The 23,053-nt window shown below is 45.5% G+C and overlaps 1 protein-coding gene across 2 annotated transcripts in view; it reads right to left on the bottom strand.

The window, feature by feature from the left end:
• The window catches only part of PDS5B (PDS5 cohesin associated factor B), a 268,672-nt gene that overhangs the window by 203,685 nt on the left and 41,934 nt on the right, over positions 1–23,053 (bottom strand). For both annotated transcript variants that reach the window (XM_077810153.1, XM_077810163.1), the window contains exons 2-3: positions 19,470–19,596; positions 1,081–1,284 (exon numbers count right to left, since the gene is read on the bottom strand). In XM_077810153.1, the coding sequence (XP_077666279.1) occupies positions 1,081–1,284; positions 19,470–19,577 (312 nt within the window). In that variant the 5' untranslated portion in view covers positions 19,578–19,596. The remainder of the gene's footprint in view (positions 1–1,080; positions 1,285–19,469; positions 19,597–23,053) is intronic.

The following is a 23,053-nucleotide window of genomic DNA, read 5'->3' as shown; positions in this document are numbered from 1 at the left end:
GTTTGAGCTCAAGCCCCCCTATCAATTCACACAAATCAGTCCAACTGAGTCAGCAAGCACTCAGGACCCAGGTCCTAGAACCTAGATAGACGAGTGGGTCAGAATCCCGCTGCAACTCAGGTTCAAGCTGTTACTTTGCAGTGTGAACGCACTTCAAGTAATGGACTAGAGTCAGAAGGTCTGCGTAGTGCAGTGTAGACATGTTAGTATGGCTAAGACCTAGGTCCAGCAACTATAAACTCAGGTTTACAATGCAGCGAGGCACATAAGTGCAGGCTTAGAAACACCAAGTCCACAAGCCTGGGTCCCACAGATCCCGTGCAGTATTGAAATACCCCAAAATGCTAACTGAAAGCACTAGAAATCACTATTTTAGAAGTGCTGGTAGAGGGGATTTTGCTGCTCTCTCACAGAAGGATCCTGTGGAAGCTAAAGACCTGTCAACACTACTAAAAGGACAGCAGAGTAGATATTCTAGTTAATCTCAAAAACAGATATAAAAAGTTAATAATTCCAAGAGCCTTTAAATATTACATATGGAAACAGAGGCTGCCTGAGATATAAGGTGGGTGAGATATTATCTTTTATTGAACCAAATTCTGCTGGTGGAAGGTACAAGCTTTCAAGCTACGCAGACTAAGCAGTTAGAAATCTTATAACTTCCACCAACAGAAGTTGGTTCAATAAAAAATATTACTTTACCTATCTTGCCTCTTTCATAGGTTGGGACTACAGTTACAACAGTTATGCTTCTCACCAGTTATATTTGTTAAGTCTACAATATAACTGAGGTAGAAGATTTAATTACAACACTGTTATCTCCCGACTTTTATAGTAGCTAAATTTGCAGTGCAGACAGAACCTGTGTCCCCATAACGAGGTTAAAGCCTTGGATTTCTCAGGTAACTTATTTATTTTTATTTATACAATAACTAGTAAACTTGTTGAACCAGAAGTAGATAAAATGATTTGGCTTGGGATGCAATGGGTGAAATATATTCGTTCTGCCCTTACTCTCCCACCACCTTTTTTTTTTTTATTAAACATACATTTTCCATGTGCGTGCTTATTTCAACTTACTTTCAGTTTATCTGGTGATGTGTATGGAGCTTCAGGAGCATAAATTCTGAAAATATCAGCAAGGCAACATGCTACCAGCAAGCGCACATCTTTATCAGGGTGTTTGAGAAAAAAATCTGAAGCAAGATGTAATGCAAGATTTAGATACAGCTCCTTTTCTTCTTCAGAGTCCTGGTCCATATCCATGAATGTTTTCACAACCATCTACAAAAAAAATTAGATCAATATATAAGTGACGCTCTCTAGGTAAACAGGTCTTCATTCAAAATAAGGCAAGAGCTCATGCAATTCTACCCTTTCTCCACCCACCCAACACTCAGCTTTTGCACAGTGTTTAATATGCCTCTAAAGCAGCCGTTCTCCAACTGAGGGTCAGGTCACAAAAGAGAGTCCTGACCCTATTTTAATGGGGCTGCCAGAGCTGGAGTTCGACTTGCTGGGACCTTGCGGCCGAACCTAAGTCCGAGCCCCTCTGCCTGGGGCTGAAGCCCAAGCTCCACTGCCCAGGGCCAAAGCTGAGGAAGCCCTTGGACTTCATCTTTTCTCCCCAGCACACACACCTCTGGGGCGGTGGGGCTTGGGCTTTGGCCTTCCCGGCCGGGGCTCAGGCTTTGGTGCCCCTGTTGGGTAGTTATTTTTGGTGTCAGAAGGGGGGGCGCACTGCAATTAAGTTTGAGAACCACTGCGCTAAAAAGACAATTCACTGATTCGACTGAGCTAAGAGGTGTTTACCTGTGCATCAGCCATGGCATCAAGCATGGCATCAGCCATGCACAGGTAAACCCAGAAAGCAAAAGCAGTCAACTTTTATTAGGAAGCTTATAATTTCTTCTTTAAACATTTAGAGTGATACAGAAAGTTGACAAACCCCCATCTGAACCTTCCCCCCCCCCTTATTTTCTTTTTGATATTTTAAGTTTCTGTCCTCTACAACAAAGGCTGAAACGAGCTTCTCACCAGGACAACCCACCAACTAAAGCAGAGTGCACTGGGTTTTAATGCAATCATACATTAACCCAGGACTTTATGCAAATTAATACTATTTTTATTACAGGAGGACTAAGCGATCCCAATCAAAATCAGAGCCCAACTGGGCCAGGTCCTGTATCAACATGGAGTAAAAATGGTCCCTACCCTGAAGATAGACAGACAGAAAGAAAAACTAGTAGCCCAATAAAATATGTTGAACATATTAACACATAACATTCAGTCACTAGTCCAATTTAAATAAAACGCTTGTTTGAAGGGGAAAAATAGATGTATTATGTTTGGCCTTTGATTATTTAGAATGAAATTCCAATACCTACTTTCCATATGATGCGATTTATTTTATGGGATATTTTTAAATTGAAGAATCTAAGTCATTATATAAGAATTTCTTATTTGAATCACGGAGATGTAATTATTTTAATTAGTGCAACTGCCATTGGATGTAACAAAATGGCAATTAAAGCTCGATCCTTCACCCATTAAAGTTAGTGGCAAAATTTCCACTGATTTTAGTGCTACAAGATTAAGGCCTTAAGAGATAGATTACTTGTTAAGTGGCTCACTTTGCACTTACTGATAAAATACTTCAAAACAACTATGATATTTTATTATCATAATATTTTTAGATATGGCGAAATCAGAAATCTCTTCTGGCTGGCCAGATACCAAACCAACCTGATTTATGGCAATTCTCTTGCATGTTTGAAGGACCTTCAGAGATGCTAAACTTCAAATCACATTAGAAACAGAAGATTAAAATTATAATCTGTGTGTTTCTAATGTACCCATATAATTTCCATTGGAAAATGAATCTCCTTTCCTACTTAGCCCAGAAGAAATCAGTTGCTTGGGCTATCACACCACCAAGTCCCTTCCAAATTCCAAAGAGGAATTGTTTTTGTTACAGAAGATTGAGTTTCTGTCATTTATTAATGTACTAATAAACTACTACTTGGGCTTCAAATGAACTGAGCCACAAGTATGCTTCGTGTTCATTCTGGGAATTAGCTTGAGTTCTCTCCTATTTTGCATTTAAACCAAGTTCACCATTTGTCAACATTTAAATGTTCGTTAGTTTTGAACGACCACTACCACCAAAAATATACAACAAAATTAATTGACTTTTTTTGCATTCTCATCTCAATTTGCAACTCATAGAAGTGAGGAATTAACATTTTTAGAACTAGGTGAAGTGCAGAAAGCCTCTAGCATAAGTTTCTCCATATAGATCAGCCAATACTCTTAAATCCTGACCTGAAATTCTTCTACTATTGAAGTATTGGATTTTCCCAGAGCTCACAGTAACAACTATGCAGAACTGTGCTAAATTGGATTATGGTACTAGGATGAAAAACAGTTTCAGAGACTAGGATGAAATTAAATATTTTCACTCGTGACAAAGGATTTCAAACCAAGTTTCCAGCGCTGAAAGCCATCCTTCCACCTAGACACAAATGTGATGCTTGCATATAAAAAGATAAACAACTAGGAATTGTAAAACAATTCAAAATATTTGAAGACTATAAACACCAAAGGAAGAGATGAATTATTCAAGAAAGTAAGAGAAAGTATAACCAGAAGCATGGGCTGAAACTTGGCTGATCTCATTAGTTGCATTTTGAGGCCCAGGACTCATGAAAGGACTCAATTTAAAATGTGACTTACATTTCTTTTTTGGATTGTTTGGTGATTTGAGTGTCTTGTTCTTTTCTAATGAGTCAGCAACTACTTTATATCCACTGGCTTATCAATTAGTTTCTCCCCCTGAATACTTTGAGAATGACAGCAGTTGCTTTTCAAATCTGCCTTCCAAGAGTGCAGCCACCATGCACCTGCAAGATGCTATGCTGTACTCCACTCCCCTACCTGAGAAGCTTAAGTCAGGGACGCAATCAATACAAATGCCACTGGCACAAGATATGGAGAAAGGAACAATCTGTAGGAGTTTGACAGTTAGCTGGATGGAGTCCAATAGAAGCCTGTCTAGGCCAGGATCATTACAGCTAAGCACAGGATGAGGAGTCCCTTACAACTGAATAGGCTGCCTTGAAATTATTGTGCATTCTCATATGCAGGAGAGAAAATCTCTTTTCACAGGCACAGCTTTGTCCTTTGCAAAGGAAGAAAGTGCTACTTCAGCTTTGGGTAGGCTCACAAGGTCTGTCTGACTTTGGCTCGGCAGCTCTCCAACACGAGTTTCTACAAGCCATTACCCTATGATCCCACTGAGGGTTACCAAAAGCAACTACAGCATATGCTCAAGAAACTTCCTGAAAAAGCACAAGATCAAATCCGCACAGACACACCCCTGGAACCCCGACCTGGGATATTCTATCTACTACCCAAGATCCATAAACCTGGAACTCCTGGGCGCCCCATCATTTCAGGCATTGGCACCCTGACAGCAGGATTGTCTGGCTATGTAGACTCCCTCCTCAGGCCCTACGCTACCAGCACTCCCAGCTACCTTCGAGACACCACTGACTTCCTGAGGAAACTTCAATCCATCGGTGATCTTCCTGATAACACCATCCTGGCCACTATGGATGTAGAAGCCCTCTACACCAACATTCCACACAAAGATGGACTACAAGCCGTCAGGAACACTATCCCCGATAATGTCACGGCTAACCTGGTGGCTGAACTTTGTGACTTTGTCCTTACCCATAACTATTTCACATTTGGGGACAATGTATACCTTCAGATCAGCGGCACTGCTATGGGTACCCGCATGGCCCCACAGTATGCCAACATTTTTATGGCTGATTTAGAACAACGCTTCCTCAGCTCTCGTCCCCTAAAGCCCCTACTCTACTTGCGCTATATTGATGACATCTTCATCATCTGGACCCATGGAAAAGAAGCCCTTGAGGAATTCCACCATGATTTCAACAATTTCCATCCCACCACCAACCTGAGCCTGGTCCAGTCCACACAAGAGATCCACTTCCTGGACACTACAGTGCTAATAAACAATGGTCACATAAACACCACCCTATACCGGAAACCTACTGACCGCTATTCCTACCTGCATGCCTCCAGCTTTCACCCTGACCACACCACACGATCCATCGTCTACAGCCAAGCTCTGCGATACAACCGCATTTGCTCCAACCCCTCAGACAGAGACAAACACCTACAAGATCTCTGTCAAGCTTTCTTACAACTACAATACCCACCTGCGGAAGTAAAGAAACAGATTGATAGAGCCAGAAGAGTTCCCAGAAGTTACCTACTACAGGACAGGCCTAACAAAGAAAATAACAGAACGCCACTAGCCGTCACCTTCAGCCCCCAACTAAAACCCCTCCAACGCATTATTAAGGATCTACAACCTATCCTAAAGGATGACCCAACACTCTCACAAATCTTGGGAGACAGGCCAGTCCTTGCCTACAGACAGCCCCGCAACCTGAAGCAAATACTCACCAACAACCACATACCACACAACAGAACCACTAACCCAGGAACTTATCCTTGCAACAAAGCCCGTTGCCAATTGTGCCCACATATCTATTCAGGGGACACCATCACAGGGCCTAATAACATCAGCCACACTATCAGAGGCTCATTCACCTGCACATCCACCAATGTGATTTATGCCATCATGTGCCAGCAATGCCCCTCTGCCATGTACATTGGTCAAACTGGACAGTCTCTACGTAAAAGAATAAATGGACACAAATCAGATGTCAAGAATTATAACATTCATAAACCAGTCGGAGAACACTTCAATCTCTCTGGTCACGCAATCACAGACATGAAGGTCGCTATCTTAAAACAAAAAAACTTCAAATCCAGACTCCAGCGAGAAACTGCTGAATTGGAATTCATTTGCAAATTGGATACTATTAATTTAGGCTTAAATAGAGACTGGGAGTGGCTAAGTCATTATGCAAGGTAGCCTATTTCCTCTTGTTTTTTCCTACCCCCCCCCTCCCCAGATGTTCTGGTTTAACTTGGATTTAAACTTGGAGAGTGGTCAGTTTGGACGAGCTATTACCAGCAGGAGAGTGAGTCTGTGTGTGTATGGGGGTGGGTTTTTGGAGGGGGGTGAGGGAGTGAGAGAACCTGGATTTGTGCAGGAAATGGCCTAACTTCATTATCATGCACATTGTGTAAAGAGTTGTCACTTTGGATGGGCTATCACCAGCAGGAGAGTGAATTTGTGGGGGGGGGTGGAGGGTGAGAAAACCTGGATTTGTGCTGGAAATGGCCTAACCTGACGATTACTTTAGATAAGCTATTACCAGCAGGACAGTGGGGTGGGAGGAGGTATTGTTTCATATTCTCTGTGTATATATAAAGTCTGCTGCAGTTTCCACAGTATGCATCTGATGAAGTGAGCTGTAGCTCACGAAAGCTCATGCTCTAATAAATTGGTTAGTCTCTAAGGTGCCACAAGTACTCCATTTCTTTTTGTCTGACTTTGGTGATCATTATAAAGTGTCTTGGAATATTTGCCTAGGCTCTTGACCTTTGAAGAGGCCACACTCCTCTATGATTTTTAGGGCAGCATATAGCAGCTATATACCTGTAAGAGCAAACTACAATATTCAAGATTAAAGTTTGTCCTGAATTTCTTTCTTGGGCATCAGGCTCCAATTCAGAAAGCTAGCTTTCTTCCCATGAAGACAAACCAACTAGTCTAGTCCTGTTCTATTCAGATTTTTTTTCTTGCTTTTCTAATGCACCTTCCATCTCCCACAAAAAAATATAAGGATGAGGTGGAAGCCTCTTCCTCCACTCCTTTGCACAGTGAATACTAGATACGATAGTGCTTGACTTTTTTCCCCCAAGCTGAGTCTTCTGCTCCAATTCTGAAAGGAAAAAGTATGGGGGAAAGAGGGGTTTACATTACCCGCCTACTGAGAGCAACTGCTAACCTTCAGCCTTTATTGGTATTGCATTGGGGGCTGGAAGGTCACTTTATTGGTCCTGACAGAGATAAGGAAAGGTATCTCAGGCATTTGTCCAAGGATAATCTGAAGGATGGATACTGTGATGGGTTCCCCCCTAGCCTGATGGATAAGTGCGTAGTGGAATGTGAAAGCGTGGATGGATGACCAGGTGGCCACCGTACAGATGTCCTGGATAGGCACCAGGCCCGGAGGCTAAGGCCCTCCTGACATCTATGAAATGCAACCTATGCTCCTCCTCTGACTTACGCAGCTTTGGAAAAAAGACAGGTAAGTAAATGTCCTGGCCCACATAAATCTGTGAAACCACCTTGGGCAGGAAAGCCGGGTGCAGCTGCAGCTGGAAAGTGTCTTTGTAAATGACCATATAGGGCGGTTCTGAGATAAGTGCCCTAATCTCAGAGCCCCAGCAGGCAGATGTTATTGTAATAAAGAACGCAACCTTCCAGGACAGGAGAAGGAGACAGCAGGAAACCAAGGGTCCCATGAGCCACGACAGCACAAGATTCAGGTCCCACGGAGGAATGGGGTCCCTGATGTGCGGGTAGAGGTGCTCGAGGCTCTTGAGGAACCTGGTAATCATGTTCTGGTCAAAAACCAACCTACCCTCGAGTGGCAGATGGAAGGCCCGCTCAGGCTGAATGCCTTTATCCAAGAACTAACAGGAGAACAGCTTCCATTTGGCCAGGTAGGTTGCCCTAGTGGAGGGCTTGCTGCTGCCCAACAGAACCTGTGGGACAGCAGCCAAGCACTCCTGCTCCTCTGCACTTAACCACGCAGTAGCCAAGCAGTCAGGTGCAGCACCTCCAGGTTCAGATGCAGAAGACTGCCGTAGTTTTGGGACAGCAAGTCCAGCCTGAGTGGTAGCTGCACTGGAGCAGCCACCCAAGAGGTTCAGAAGCATGCTGAACCAGTGCTGGCGCAGCCAAGCCATCACTGCAAGGCCCCTCTTCGCCCTGTCCTGCTTGATCTTCATGAGGACCCTGTGAATCAATGGCACTGGGGGGTGGGGGTGGGGGAAAAGGTGGAAGGCATACAACAGAGCCCCAGAATACTGAAGCAGAAAAGCGTCCAACAGGGTGCCCCTGTCGATCCCCCCAAATCGAGCAGAAAACACAGCATTTCCTGTTCTGACTGGATGCGAACAGGTCCACCTGAGGAGTCCCCCACCTCTGGAAGATGAAGGTGACCACCTCCGGATGGAGGGACTGTTCATGGGGAGACAAGATGGTCCTGCTGAAGTGATCTGCCAAACCGTTCCTGGCCCAGGGGAGTTGCCCAGCTAAGGTGCCTGGCTAAGAGACGCATGTCATGTTGGAGACAGAAGTCCCAGAGCCTGAGGGCTTTGCGGCAAAGAGCAGACAATCTGGCTCTGCCCTGCTTGTTGATATAGAACATATACGTGCTGTAGTGTCCGTCAGGACCTGGACCGCCCTCCTTTTTATGTGAGGTAGGAAGGCTTGGCAGGCCAGGTAAACCAAGGGAGTCCCACAGGTTAAAATTGTACCTGCCTAACAGGGCCTGGTGGTTAGACACCCAAAATTGCAGGCTGGTCATTGAATAAATCTTTGTGCCAAATAAGTCCAGTCTCTTAGCGTCTTTGTTTTTCAGTGTGCCACTGACTTGGCCTGACCTGTCCCTTTCATTAACAGCAGATATGAGCAGTGATGCTACTGGAGTGTGTGTACACAGCTATTTGAACCCTTTTACAGGGACATAATACTTTTCTGCCAACTTAGACGTAGGCTGAATGGGAGAAGGTCTGTCACAGCCATTTGGCAATCCTGATTGTACAGATAGTGCGACCCAGGCTGGGGTGAGAGGAGGATATAACATTGAAGAGGTCATCAGACTCCTCCATGGCCTCCTCATTTTTTAAGTTCAAGTTGGTAGCCACCCTTTTAAGGAGAGCCTGGTGTTCCTTGAAGTCATTGGGGGACAGCTCATGTGGGAGGGACCTGCCACCGCTTTATCCGGAGACGACGATGATGATTGCTCCACCGGGGGAGGGGCAGGTTCCCCCTCCTTCTCTGGGGATGGCTCCTTAGGTGCTGGAGTCCAAGGCACTGCCCCTGAGTCTGACTCGGTACCATGTTCCGACTCTGGTGCCAGCAGTGCCAAGGGCAGTTTGTCTGAGGCAGCCAGGGAGGATTGGTGGGAATATGGTACTGGCATTACAGGCACACCCCACAGGTTCCAGTATGGCCATTGAGCAGGCCACTGTCCCTGCTGCCACACCATACCTGCAGATACTGCATGGGTTTCGCGGGTCCCAATCCAACTCCAACCATTGCCCTTCCAGCATCCAGGGCGGAGCCACTGAGGCCTGACTTTGCCCACTGACCCTGGTAGGCAACCAGCGAGGGTCAGTGCCTGCCCAACAAGCAGTACCGGGGAGATGGAGACTGGTGCCATGACAGAGAGCGATCCCACCCAGGTGGGGACCAAGGTCTGGTAGACCATCTGGGCAAAGGTGACCTGCGCCGTGACAATCTTTGGCAGGAAGCTTGCCGGTACTGGTGGCACGGGGACTGGTGCCTCGACCCCAGTGTCCCATGTCTCGCAGGGGAAGAGCACAGTGTTGGGAACCTGGGTCTTCTAACCGGAGATGCTGTGCCGAGGTCCTAGGCCACAGAGATCTATGCCTGCAGTCCAGGGACCGAGGATGCTCCATTGCCCTAAGGGGCAGTCCCATGATCGGCTTGCCCTTCGGTGTTGGCCTTAGCCGAATCTAGACCCCGGTGCGTTTGGCCTGCTTTTCCTTTGGCCACTTCAGGCAATGAGAGCCCTAAGAGGAGTCGGATCCCTGGCAGGCTGGGGAGGGGTGTTTCCAACCTCAGCAGTACCCCCCCATGAAGCCCCAGGACGGGCACATGTTCTTTGAAATGTGTGTCCCTGTGGGTGCTCCACTCTAGGCGACGGTGTGTCCCGGCGCCGGTGATCCAAGATCGGTAACAGTGCCTGGGTCAGGACACACACGATCAGTTGGTATCTCCCGTCTCGTTGGAATCTTCCTGAGTGCATGCATCCCGCACCCTCCTCAGTTCCTTCTCTACCGTGGAGAAATAATATCAGTACTCCAAAGTAGAGGGGAGGAGGGCAGGGAGTGGAGCACCCACAGGGACACACATCTCAAAGAACTTCAGTTACTGCAAGGTGAGTAACTTCCCCTTCTTCGAGTGCTGTCGCTGTGGGTGCTCCACTCTAGGTGAATGTGTAGCAGTTCCCACTATGGTTGGTGGGACATTGGAGATGCGGCAGTGAGTACTGTAGAGAGTACTGTATGGCCTACTATGGTGTCTGTTGTGGTATCTTGCGTGATAGCATAGTGCTTGGCAAACGTGTGTTCAGGTAACCATGTAGGTGCTTTACAGATGTCAAAAATGGGTACGTTATGTAGGAAGGCAACGGATGTCAACATAGCTCAAGTGGAATGAGTTCTAATGCCTTCGGGTGGTTGAACATTTTCAATACGGTAAGAGGATCTGATACAGTCAGAGATCCATTTGGACAGACGTTGCTTAAAGATAGCCGTACCTTTCGGTCTTTCATTAATTGAGACAGAGTCATGGGGACTTACAGAATGGCTTAGTCCTGTCTAAATAAAAGGCAATTGATCACTTGAAGTCAAGAGTATGCAGAGTTGCCTCTTGCGAAATCTCGTGAGGTTTAAGATAGAAAACAGGTAAGTATATTGGTTGGTTAAGGTGGATACCACCTTAGGGAGAAATTTAGGATGTGGTCTCAGAGTGACTTTGTCTTTGGAGAACGTTGCGTAGGGACGATAGGCCATCAGGGCGCTTATTTCACCTACTCTACTTGCTGATGTTATTGCAACTAAGAAAGCTACCTTCATAGACATATGAAAAAAAAGAGATGAGGTAGCCAAGGGCTCAAATGGAGGTTTCATGAGACTGTGAAGAATGAGGTTAAGATTCCATGTAGCTGCCCTTGGATACATTTCAGGGTAGAGATTTTGTAGGCCCGTGATAAATCGTTTTATGCTGGGAGAGTCCATGGATGACGGTAGGATATGCGGAGTAGGTAAGGATACCACAACTGTCTAGGCCAAGCCAGGGCAATAAGTATGACCCGCGCATTATCGTCTATGATCTTCTGAAGAACACTGTGTAGCAGAGGGATTGGTGGGAAGGCGTACAAGAGAGTTGTTCCACGGGATGAGGAACGCGTCTCCTAGGGATGCAGTCCCGAGTCCCACTCTGGAGCAAAACAGGCGACAATTTCGATTCTGGGTTGTGGCAAGAAGGTCTATTGATAGGGTGCCCCAGAGGGAGAAGAGCTGTTGAAGTATTGCGGGGTGCAGTTCCCATTTGTGTTCTGTTGAGAAGTGTCTGCTGAGTGCGTCGGCAGTAGTATTGTGGCAGCTGGGTAGGTATGAGGCAATGATTTGTATTTGATGTTGTGTGCACCAATTCCATAGTCGGATGGTTTCCATGCACAGGGAATGTGATCAGGCTCCCCCTTGTCTGTTGATGTAAAACATACATGCTACGTCGTCTGTTAAGACCCGAATAGATTTGTTCTTTATGAGGGGAAGAAAGTGAAGGCATGCTCGTCACACCGCTCTGAGCGCTAAGAGGTTTATGTGTAGGCGTGTCTCTGATGCGGACCACCAGCCTCGTGCCCTGTGTCCCCCTAGATGTGCTCCCCAGCCGATTAAGGAAGCGTCCGTGGTGAGCATGAGCATTGGGGATCGTTGCTGGAAGGGAATACCCATGCAGAGGTTTTCTGGTCTTGTCCACCAGTGTAGGGAAGCTAGAACATTGGGAGAAGGAGTTAGCAGCATCCCTAAGGTGGGTCTGTTGGGTTTGAAGTTGGAGTTGAGCCAGCCCTGAAGACATCTCATGCATAGCCTGGCGTGCTGGACCACGAAGGTGGTGGCTGTCACGTGACCAAGGAGCCGTAGATAGATTCTTGCCTGTGTCCTGGGACAAAGAGAGAGCGTGCATATCAGTTGTGCGATAGCGAGGAACCTGTGACTTGGGAGTGAGGCTCTGCTTCTAATTGAATTCAGATGAGCTCCAATGAACTCTATCTGTTGGGTAAGTGTCAGGGTGGATTTCTGGACGTTTATTTGGAGCCCTAGGCTGTGAAAGAGGGAGATGGCGAAATGGGTAGCTTGAAGTGTCTCGCCATAAGAGTTGTCCTTGATGAGGCAATCATCCAGGTAGGGGAAAAAGTGTGATTCCATGTCTGGGGAGGTGAACCACGACCACGGCTAGGACTCTCGGCATTGTGGAGAATCCAAAAGAAAGAACTCTGTATTGAAAATGGTCATGACGAACTGTGAATCATAGGAAGCGTCTGTGAGCTAGATGAATTGGTATATGAAAATAAGCGTCCTGTAGGTCGACGGCTGTGAACCAGTCCCCTTGATCCAGTGCAGGAATTATTGTGCCAAGTGTGACCATCTTGAATTATTTTACCCTCACAAATTTGTTCAGTAGGCATAGGTCCAGTATAGGCCTCCATCCCCCAGTCGTTTTCTGGGTCAGAAAGTAATGGGAGTAGAACCCTTTCCCTCAATGTTGTGTCGGCACAGTTTCCACTGCGCCTAGTTGTAGAAGGTGAGCCACTTCTACGCGAAGTAAGCGCTTGTGAGAGGGTCACTGAAGAGGGACAAGGAAGGGGGAAGGGTAGGATATAAAAGGGGATAGAGTAACCAGACTGAACTATTTCGAGGACCCAGCGATCCTGTGTAATCCGCTGCCAGGCATGTTGAAAACTCTGGAGGCAGTGGCTAAATGGGCAAGTAGGCGGTGGATTCAAGGGTAGGTCCTGCAGACCCTCTACCAACATTTCAAAATTGTTGTTTATTCCCCAGTGGGTGGGAGGTGGTTGCTTGAGCTTGATTTTGTCTGCGCTTAGGGGGTCTAGTGCGACTCCTGGTTATGTCGTATGATTTGGGTTGAGGCCGATAATACTGTTGTGTGTGGGGTCTTTGGTAGGGTTGGTATTGTCTCCTAGGAAAATATGGGTGAATGCCCAGGGTGTGCAGTGTCGCTCTAGAATCTTTCATGGTGTGGAGGAGTTCATCGGGGTTTGGTTGTTTTTTTTTTTTTTTTTTTTTGGGGGGGGGGGGGGAGAGTTTGGAGAAAAGTTTATCCTTATCAAAGGGGAGGTCCACCACTTTGGTCTTCAGATCTTTACGGATGCCAGAGCCATGAAGGTCTGCGCATAACCACAGCAGTTGCAGTAGTAGGGCTGCTGTGTCTAGAGCTGCTTGTATGGCAGTTCTGGAAATTAACTGGCCCTCAACCAGGATTGATTTGAAGTCTGCTCTCCTATCCTCTGGAATGTAGGAGGCAAATTCGAAAAATTTATTGTAATTATCGAAGTCATAGCTGGTGAGGAGGGCAGAATAATTCGCAATTCTGAATTGTAGAGTGGAGGAAGCGTAAACCTTGCGACCAAAGATGTTAAGGTGTTTAAGGTCCTTGTCTTGAGGGGTGGGCCGATATTGCAGCTGTTTTGTTCATTGTGCAACTGCATCCATGACAGGAGAGTTCGATTGTGGATGAGAAAATAGGAAGTCAGCGTCCTTAGTGGGAACATAGTATTTACGTTCAGCCTTTTGCAAGTTGGTAATAAAGAAGCTGGAGTTTACCAGAGAATGTCAGCTGGCTCCAAGAGTGCCTTGTGTATGGGGAGCGCGATCTTTGAAGGCACAGTGAGTTGAAGGATTCTGAGGAGTCTGTGTTGTGTTTCCTGAACCTCTTCTAAGGAGATGTCTTGATTGAGTGCCACCGTCTTGAAAAGTTCTTAAAATTGTTTACAGTCGTCCACGTTCTGTGGAGGCGGAGGGAAGAGGACACTGTCTGGAGCTGATGGAGAGTCAGGGGTCGGTGAGTCAGGATATGGTCCGTAGCTCATGTTCTCAGAAGGGGGTTCAGGCACTCTAGAAGTGGACAGAGCTGGAGATCGAGGCACAGAAGGAGGTAGTGGTTTGGTAGAAAAGGTCTAAGTGTGAGTGGTAGGAGGATGTGGCCAAGGGTACCACTGAGGCCAAGGCATAGGATAGGAGAACCCAGGTGCTGTCCACGGAGGGGTGAAGTAGGGAAACAGACTGGTGGTTGTGAGCCATGACCTGAGGCGGAAAAGGTTCCAGTGGAGGAGGAGAGGCAGGTGGGGAGAGCAACTGTTCAAAAAAAATGAGCCCTGCGTGTCAAGGAGCAGGGTGTTAAGGTGATCTCTCAGTGCCACCTGAGCCTGAGTGAGAAACTGTTGCTCCTGCTCCCTGGGCTGCACTGAGCCTGGACAGTGCTCTAGCGCATAGTCAATGGAAAGCCTCACTGGTGCCCGGAGGCATGTGGAGGAGCCCTGCAGGGGGTCTGTTGCTGGTGCCAGGGCAGGAGGCAGGCTCGGTACCGACATTCTTCCTGGCAGTGTAGCAGAGCGCGCAGTTGGCACCACGGCTATTTTTAGCCCAGAGGGGGTCGGTGCCAATGTTCTTGTCGGTACCAGAGCAGAGCGCGCAATCTGCACCGCAGCTATTTTTAGCCCGGAGGGGATCGGTGCAGACCTTCTTGTCAGCACTGGAACAGAGCACACAGTCGGCACCGCGTCTATTTTTAGCGCTGAAGCTCTTGGTGCCACGGAAGCCTTCCCAGCACAGGAGGTCGGGTTCCTGCCTCTGTGGGAGCCATGGCTGAGGTGTTGTGACAGCCTTCTGCGCTGTCAATACAAAGAGTAAGGATCTTGCGGGAGACCCTTTACCCTTGTTAAAGTCTCTCCTCGGAGACTGTTGGGCTTCTTGCCTCCACTACAGAGAGGGTGAAGCCATGCTCCCAATTGGCTATGATCTGGTCAGGGAGCATGAAGGAGAGGGTTTAACTTTCCCCGTCTCCGAAGGCAGCTGCAGAGATTTTTCCATTAGCAACATTTTAAGGCACAGGTCCCTGTTGCGACGAGCCCTGGTCTTGAGGCTTGCAGTGAATGCATTTTGCAGGGACAAGTGTTTCGCCAAGGCACTTCACACATCATGAGTGCCCATCAGATCTTGGCATGGAGACCTGGTAGGAAACACACTTCTTGAGTCCTGAAGCCCCTGGCATATTGAATTAGAAATGGCAGGGGAAAGTGTCTCAGCAGGAGACAAGCCTGAGGTGAAAAGTTTTTGGTTTTGTTTTTTTTTTTTAAACTAAGTAACTAAACTATTCTAAGGAAGGGAAACAACTGGGATGTAACTAATAACTATTTCTACGATCTTTGTTAGTGTTTCCTACTGAGACCAGGGAAGAGAAGCAGCACTGCCCTGAGTCCCGTCTTCAGCCGAGGACGGTTGAGAAGGAACTGAGGAGGGTGCGGGACACATGTACTCAAGATGATTCCAACGAGATGGGAGATACCAACTGAGTGTGTGCGTCCCGACCAGGCACTGCTAACGAAGATCTCCGATCAGCAGCGCCGGGACACACCGTCACCTAGACTGGAGCACCCACAGGGACAGCACTCGAAGAAGCAGCTAGGATCCTCTAGCTTGAAGGGTATAGCAAGGGGATATGGAGAACTAGCTCTGGCACATAATAGGAGGTTCCAGAAGCTACTGTTCCCAAGCATTGGTTCTCTGGAAGACAGACCAACTGTGACTCCAATCTCCAGCCTTGAAACAACTAAGGTACAGCTGCTAAGGCTACCTGCAAGTGGGAACCCACTGAGAGGTCCATTGGGTACAGGAACTGGTTAATCTACCCATGTAAGGACAGCGGTACTGGATAGATGTCAGAGCTGGAGAATAGACATGGCAGCCTTTTACTGGTACCTTCCCTGGGTCTCAACTGTCCTCCACACTATTGCCTTTTTGCCACAGTCAGGCCCAGACGCTGTTGATCAGGTTCGGGCAATTTTGCACTCTTTCCCCACTTGTCACATCTCCTAAGGAGTGACTAGAGTGGGAGCACCTTCAGCTGCTCCTCCTGTGATGCTACTTGGGTTTCTGAGCAAAGCAGACTTGGTTCTTGCCTTGCTGTGGGTGGCTTGAGCAGTCAATGGCTGACCTGATAACATGAAACGTCCTGGCTGTAGATTAGAGAAGATGTCACATCTGTTGATACAATGAAGCACTGGCACCAGAAATGAAGTTTTGCCTTTCCATTATTTCTGGGCACGATGCTGCACCTTCCTCATTAAAAAGGGAGCAACTCAGGTGAGATATCTGAGATACAATCCCATGTCTTGCCAGAAAGCTCACCAAATAATTAATGAAAATTTTATACTTCACAAGGACCAATTAGTTTTCCTTGCTTATGTTTTGGACTTTTATTAGATGTCATTAAGAGTTCTGCAGCAGGAAGGTCTGGAAAAGACAGCTTGCAGCTGCAGCAGCAAACTAACCGGTTCCGTGAGAGCAGGGCTCCCATTCCCATCTGTCTGTGATGGGTAAATTTTGTTCTGCCTGTGATGCGGTGTTAACCCCACACAAGGCCTGGAAAGGTCAAGATAGCTAAGTCGGCCAATTAACTGCCCAGGCTGCACCTGGAGGAGGAGCTAGGGAACAGGGAATTGATTAGAAAGGGCTCAGCTAGGTAGGTAGAAGTGGGGGCCTATGAAGTCAGGAAGCTAACAACAGATACTGGCTGATTCACCCCCTGGGAAGAAGGAGGAGGGTTTGGAGCTGGTACACCCAGAGAAAGGAGTGGAACCAGGAATTGTAGGAAACATTCCAGGGAAGGAACAGTGAGGGCTGGGAGAGAAAAAGCACAGGAGTGCTGGGTTGAGAGTCCTTAGACTGGAACCCAGAGCAGTGGGCGGGCCCAGGAAGTGGTACCATCAGGGCAGAGCTGGAGAAGACTGCCTGAGACAGTTTGTGCAGAAGGACTTTGGGTAAACTCCTCAAAGGGGATACCACACAGTGAGTCAGCCAGAAGGCTAAGTCACAAAGAGGAGGCTGCAGTTCCTGGAGCAAGAGGGGCTGCCAGGCGAGATGACACGTAGAGACACCACCAGGGGAGGACAGCACCTGACAAGAGCTAATTCCCAGAGCCACATGCCGTGAGTGGACCCCATGACACTGTCCTTAAAGCTACAAGATGGCTGAAGACACACTGTTCAGATCTGAAGGGGAGATAACCCTAATTTTTTCCTAATGTTATACTGCACTAAGATTCTTGGATACAGGAGACTCCAAACAACTTTGACTGTATCAAGTTATCTTGATTTCTGAAGGATACATTAGATGTACACAGTACACCCATGCTATAACACCCTTCACAATAATTAATCTTGGGCTGTAACAAACCCTGGGGGCTGGAAGAGCTGTCACCCCCCTTCCCCCCCCCCAAAAAACACCCGTCCACAGGTCTCTTTTTGTTATAACAAACTCCTGTCTATAACAAATAAACATTGCTTGGATCCCGAGGGGTTTGTTATAGTGAAAGTAAACTGTACCTTTAAAGAATAAAGGAAAACTCTTCCCAACTCCTGAAAGAATCTGAAGGATGCTATGTATGCGTGTGCATTATATCAAGAAAAATCTTAGAAAAATAGTAACTGAACTAAATGCTCTGTATTTGGAACCTGAAAAGGAACTACCCATTACTCAGGTTCCTGATCTTGAAAATCTGATACTTGTCAGCAGTCTATAAAAATTCAACTGCAACGTAGAAGCATGTACCTGTCTGCCATAAGATTTACTTTTTGGCAAAGTCTCTTGAGAACCTTTTCTAAATCCTCGCCAACAGCAGGTCTCCATAAAAACACATTCTAATGAAATGAGTTTTCAGTACCATAGTTTCCTTCTATAGATTGAACTAAATTGTTTTTTGGATGTCACTTGCCACCATACCTCTAAGACACTGACAAGGAACTCAAGGTGCAGTCAGCTAACCATTCTGCTGCCTTAGTCAAAGAAAATGTTTTATTTAAAACCAATGGATAGGAATTGGCCCTTAGCTCTTGAAGCTACAAAAATATAACTCTGGAAACCAATCCAGCATACATAGATTCCTGCACCCCAGTTTCTATAATCTCAAATGCCTGGCTTAAGGGCAACATCTGCTATTCTACTGACAGATCTTTAACGCCTGGAGTAACCTCAAACTGGAATGACATTTTCCTTCCCGTGTTAGAACAAATATTTCAGTAGCATTTTGAATTGTAGTAATGCTCTTGATTTTTAGAACTTAGAGTTGTAGCCACCCAAGAAACTGTTCCCTACATGTTTGTGTGATACAAGTTTAAACATCTTAGAAACATCTAAAATTTGTTACCACAAACTCTAATGGAAACCATTTCTAAACCCCCTGTACTTCTTCAAAAAATTTAACTATCTAGGAACTCCTGATGCTGATCCATCAACTTTGTCATATCATTATGGGCAGGAAAAACATTCTGGAGCTTTGCACTTAGAAAAGAATTACATCCCCATCTGTTTTCCCTAGTTCCGTAATATCCACTCATCTTTTTCAGAAAGGTTTTCATATCCAAATGTGTCAAATGGTCCAATTTAAATATCATGTTATTCAATACTTTAACCTTAACTAATAATTCTCACATTGCAGCCTGGCACAACAGAAGTACTTATAGGAAGTAATTGTCTCTTACTTGCAATCTGCTGTCCTCAGCCACATTAAGACAGTTTCTATATTCTAGTGCATTAACAACTGGGATTAACCCTACAACATTTTCATTTGGTACTAGACAGCCTCCTACTGCAAAAGCACTAATTAAGCTATAAAAAGGGAAATTTTATTTTTATTTTTCTCTTTCCTAAGTCTATATTTTATATGAAAATGAACCACAATAGGATGTTCCTCCACTGAAGAGGTATTCAAAACAAATAGGAGAAAAGATAGGGTATCAAATAAAAATTTTAATGCATTTCCCTGTGCTGATCAAAAAACTGAACCTACTAGTTCTGGACTGGCTCTGTTCTGTCACACCTCAGCACCACTATACTGGAAATCTATCAACCACAGATTCCTAACAGAGCACACAGAACCTACTGGAGAAGGCAAATTATTTTTAAAACGCAATCACACCTCTTTCCAGAATAAAGCAGCTGGCACCACCACCCTCCTGAGATATGTGAAAGGGATTCTGAAAGTGAGAGAAAGATTCATCCATACTTCTCCCATAAAGATATCACACACTCACCCAGGGCAATTCCCTTTGTTTCCTTCCTATTTAAGGAGATCCTTCCATATACATAGCCTTGTTTTTAAAGAAGAAGAAATTTTAAATAGTATTTCATAGAAATAGTAATATGTCATTTATTTCCACTATTCATTGCCACTTTGTGCTTCTAATTTTATTCAAATATTTTTGGACGGACTAGTCTGAGGTAGCAGCAGACCACAAAAACAGAAAGCAACCAATAGTTATTCTGAGTATAAAACGAGTAAAAAAACCACAAATTTAATAGGTATAATATATATATTATGCAAAGTCTCATGTTCATATTGAAAGTAATTTCAAGATACCCCAAATGAACCTCCAAAATTTAGCAAGCTGTTTACTAACCTTTAACCGCCTCACCATCTCTTCTTTAGATATTTTATCAGAGATTTCTTTGACTCCTGGAGGATACGTAATTTTTCCATCATTGGCTCGTGTCTTTGAATGAGCCATGATTTCACTGTTTTAAAACCTGTAAAGAGAAAATCAAAATTAGTTAGATTAAAAAACAATGATTTGTGAAAGTACTATCTTGATATAACTTGCAATGCAACAGACGGGTGAATACATAAGCCATCTGCCCCACTGGGATATTATTTTATGGGCAGTGAGATAAATATGAAGGGCCCTAAAATTTACCCTTCAAACACACACTTGCAAGTACAGCTGAAGCCAACAGGAGCAGTACCCTTATTACTGATGGTAAAGTTGGACATTGTTTGTCTTTCAGTAATCAACGGTGTGACTAAACAGACCCTAAGGTTTCTTCTCACATAAGGGCATCCTAAATAAAGGAACCAAGAGCAACTGTTTTCTTGAGATATTTTCAGCCACCAAGACATTCTAACTGAACAGGACCTCCGGAAGTAGAACATAAACAGCAGTACAACAATCCCTCATTCTTACTTATAATTTGACCATTATACTTAAGGAGCAGATAATGCTGCCTTTAGTTACCATGCTGACAGCTTGACAAATCAGAACAACAACATGCTCCCTAGATCCTATGGGCTTCTAGGATCTCATAGTAGATCTCTCTTAAGAACTAAAGAAATAGTTAGAAAAACAGAAGTAAACAACTTAAAGATGCTGGGTAAAATTTTCCAAAGCATTTAAGTGATTTAGGAGACTAACTCACTTAGGTACCTTTTGAAAATTTTACTTATAATTTGCCAATTGTATGCAAGAACCCTCGTCTCCCATCCTAGAAGAGATGTGGAAAAACTCTGAAATGTAGCAGGAGCATGGGCACTAGCAACAGCAGGAGAAGGGAAGAGGACAGGCCAATTGGGAGCTTTCTCCCTTGACCCTGCTCCAAACTTTGGGGCAACAGGCCCAAGATTCCCTTTTAGCCCCCAGAAACATATTGACTAGAACTACTCCAGCAGCACTTCCAGGGAACCACCTATAAGAAGCCCAGGGAAAACAGGAGAGGAGCTACACATCAGCAGACTTTTACAACCTTTAATATCTGCAGTGAAGTGATGCTTATCTTTATTATTTGAATTACCACAGACCACAGAAGCTCTACTCATGGACAAGAACCCCACTGCTGTACAAACACTGAACAAAAAAGTCCTCGCCGCAAGGAGTTCACAATCTGAGCACATGCAAGAGACAACAGGAAGAGTACAAGGAAACAATGAGACAACATTTGTGACTGGCAGTGGTCACAGCACATCAGCAGCCCAATCAACCTCAAGATTTTTGTAGACATCATGGTTAAAGAGTTTTGAGGAGGGATTTGAAGGAGAATGAGATAGCGGATGTTTACAGGACTCACCTCCCCAGCGTTAGAGTCAGCATGGGAGAAAGAAAAAAAAGATACTTGTTTGAAAATTTAAACAAGTGGGCAATGGAGACTGACATCATGGGGCAACTGGAGGCAGGCATCAACAGCTTGATGCAAATGAGAGATAGGTAGGGTGGGGATTGATGTGAAGGGCCCTGAAAGTGAAGATAAGCATCTTATACTTGATGTAATAACCAAGGGGGAGCCACTGGAGGCTGCAAAGAGAGGGATGACAAGGTCAAAGCAATGGGCTAGGGAAATGATCTTTCAGCAGCACTCTGAATGATTATGAGCAGAGAAGACTGTCAAAGTCCAAGACAAGTATATTGCAGGAATCAAAATGTATGATGATGAAAGTGTGGTCAAGTTTTAATTGTGTGGATGGGTAAGGGCCATATCTTAGAGGTGTTATGCAGAAAGAATCAGCAAGATGTAAACATAGCCTGGATAGGAGGATCTAGATAGAGGTCCCAGTCGAACAGGAGGCCCAGATTAGACCTGAGTGACAGGCAGGTTCGTGGTGTTGTCCTCAGTGATCAAAAAAGGTGGTGGTGGGGAGGGCTTGAGGAGGAAGATTGGGAGCTCTGTTTTTAGTCATGTTTAGTTGGAGCTGATAGCAAGACATTTATAAGGAGAAGTCAGAGAAAGAAGCCAATATTTCAGTCTGGACAGAAGGAGACAGGTATGGAGTAGAGAGGTAGATCTGTGAGTCACCAGCATAGAAATGGTAGCATATCAGATTATTCAGAGAAGGTACAGAGGAAGAAGAGAAGGGGACAAGGACAGAGACCTGACTAGCACCTACAGAAAGCCAGAGATGTATGAGCAGCACTGTTCCCTCTAAGCTGTGTGTGCCGGTGTGCACAGATCCTAAACCCCATGCACATAGCAAAACACCACGCGCACAAAAATGTGCGCAGAAGCAATTTTTTGCACACACGGCCTGTCAAAAATTAGAGGGAACACGGATGAGCAGAATTGTCTAAAGGATAACCATTTTCCCCACCATCACTGACAAGTGGTCTCTGTGAATCCCTATTTTCCCTTCTCCCCATACAAGGGTTCCCCTATCTCCACCCCACCTGGGGTTCTGCGTCCCCCCAACTCCCTATCCACCCACTCCAAGGTCCCTCATTCTCTCTCCTCCTATGGCAGAGGGTTTGTACAACCTTGTTCCATACCAGAGGCCCCCTCCCATTCTAGTGTCCCTCATTCTACCCCTCTCCCCACATGCCAAGAGCTGTGTGCACACCCCTATTCCCCCCCCCCCTTACTCTCTCCCCCACCACCATTATTCTTCTGTCTGGCTGTTATGTCATTCAGAATGTCAACATGTTAACTCTATTGACAGGATAAGCAAAGATACTGTTATGCAGAATGCATTAATGGGTGCCATCAAACAACTGTTTGATCTACAGATAATTGTAGAGGTGCTTGAAGCCACTATGGCTGTGTTAATCGGATGGAAGGGACTCCACTTGTTCTGCACTTTTCTCCTTTGTTTTCCAGTTTTCTCAAAACCAAAAGGGTTCTGGTCAGTGGCCACTGATGCCTAGTACATTCCATGAAATGTTGGAATTATGGGATGCAACTTTCAAAAAAGTTAATGCATTACATATAGAAAAAGGCTGTGGAGTTGAGTATAAGGCCTTTGTAACCACGGCCAAAAATTGTATATTGTTTGGAACCAGGTTACTCAAGAGCTCACCTCTTTCCCCAGGCCATGCTGTCACACCTGAGATCAAAAGAAGCATTCATATTGGAACCTCAATATAAAAAGTGAGAATGAGCTGCTAAAAGGTATTCACCATTGGGGTCCTTAACAGTGGAATTTGGTCTCCCCACCAGTGGTTTGCCAGACCCCAGATGTTAACTTTCTTGGCACACTGAAAAGCTCACCTTTTTTCACCCTTTCAGTCTTGAGGAGGGAATAAGCTAAGAGTTGGAGGAGTTTGGTGGATATCTGTGTATTAGTCCTTATGGAGGTGTTAGGATTCTACAGTTAAGGCTGAGCTGAGTTTTTCACCTAAACAGAGATTAACACACACTCCCTCTCTCTCTCTGTATGAAAAATACAGTGTGTCCTCCCCAAAATTATAGCATTTTTGAATTTTCTTAGAATTTATAAGTAAATATG

The sequence above is a fragment of the Eretmochelys imbricata genome, chromosome 1 (genome assembly GCF_965152235.1).
Source record: "Eretmochelys imbricata isolate rEreImb1 chromosome 1, rEreImb1.hap1, whole genome shotgun sequence".
In the NCBI taxonomy this organism is placed as follows: Eukaryota; Metazoa; Chordata; order Testudines; family Cheloniidae; genus Eretmochelys; species Eretmochelys imbricata.
Note: the sequence above shows the minus strand (reverse complement) of the source record. Positions and strands in the feature narration are given on the sequence as shown.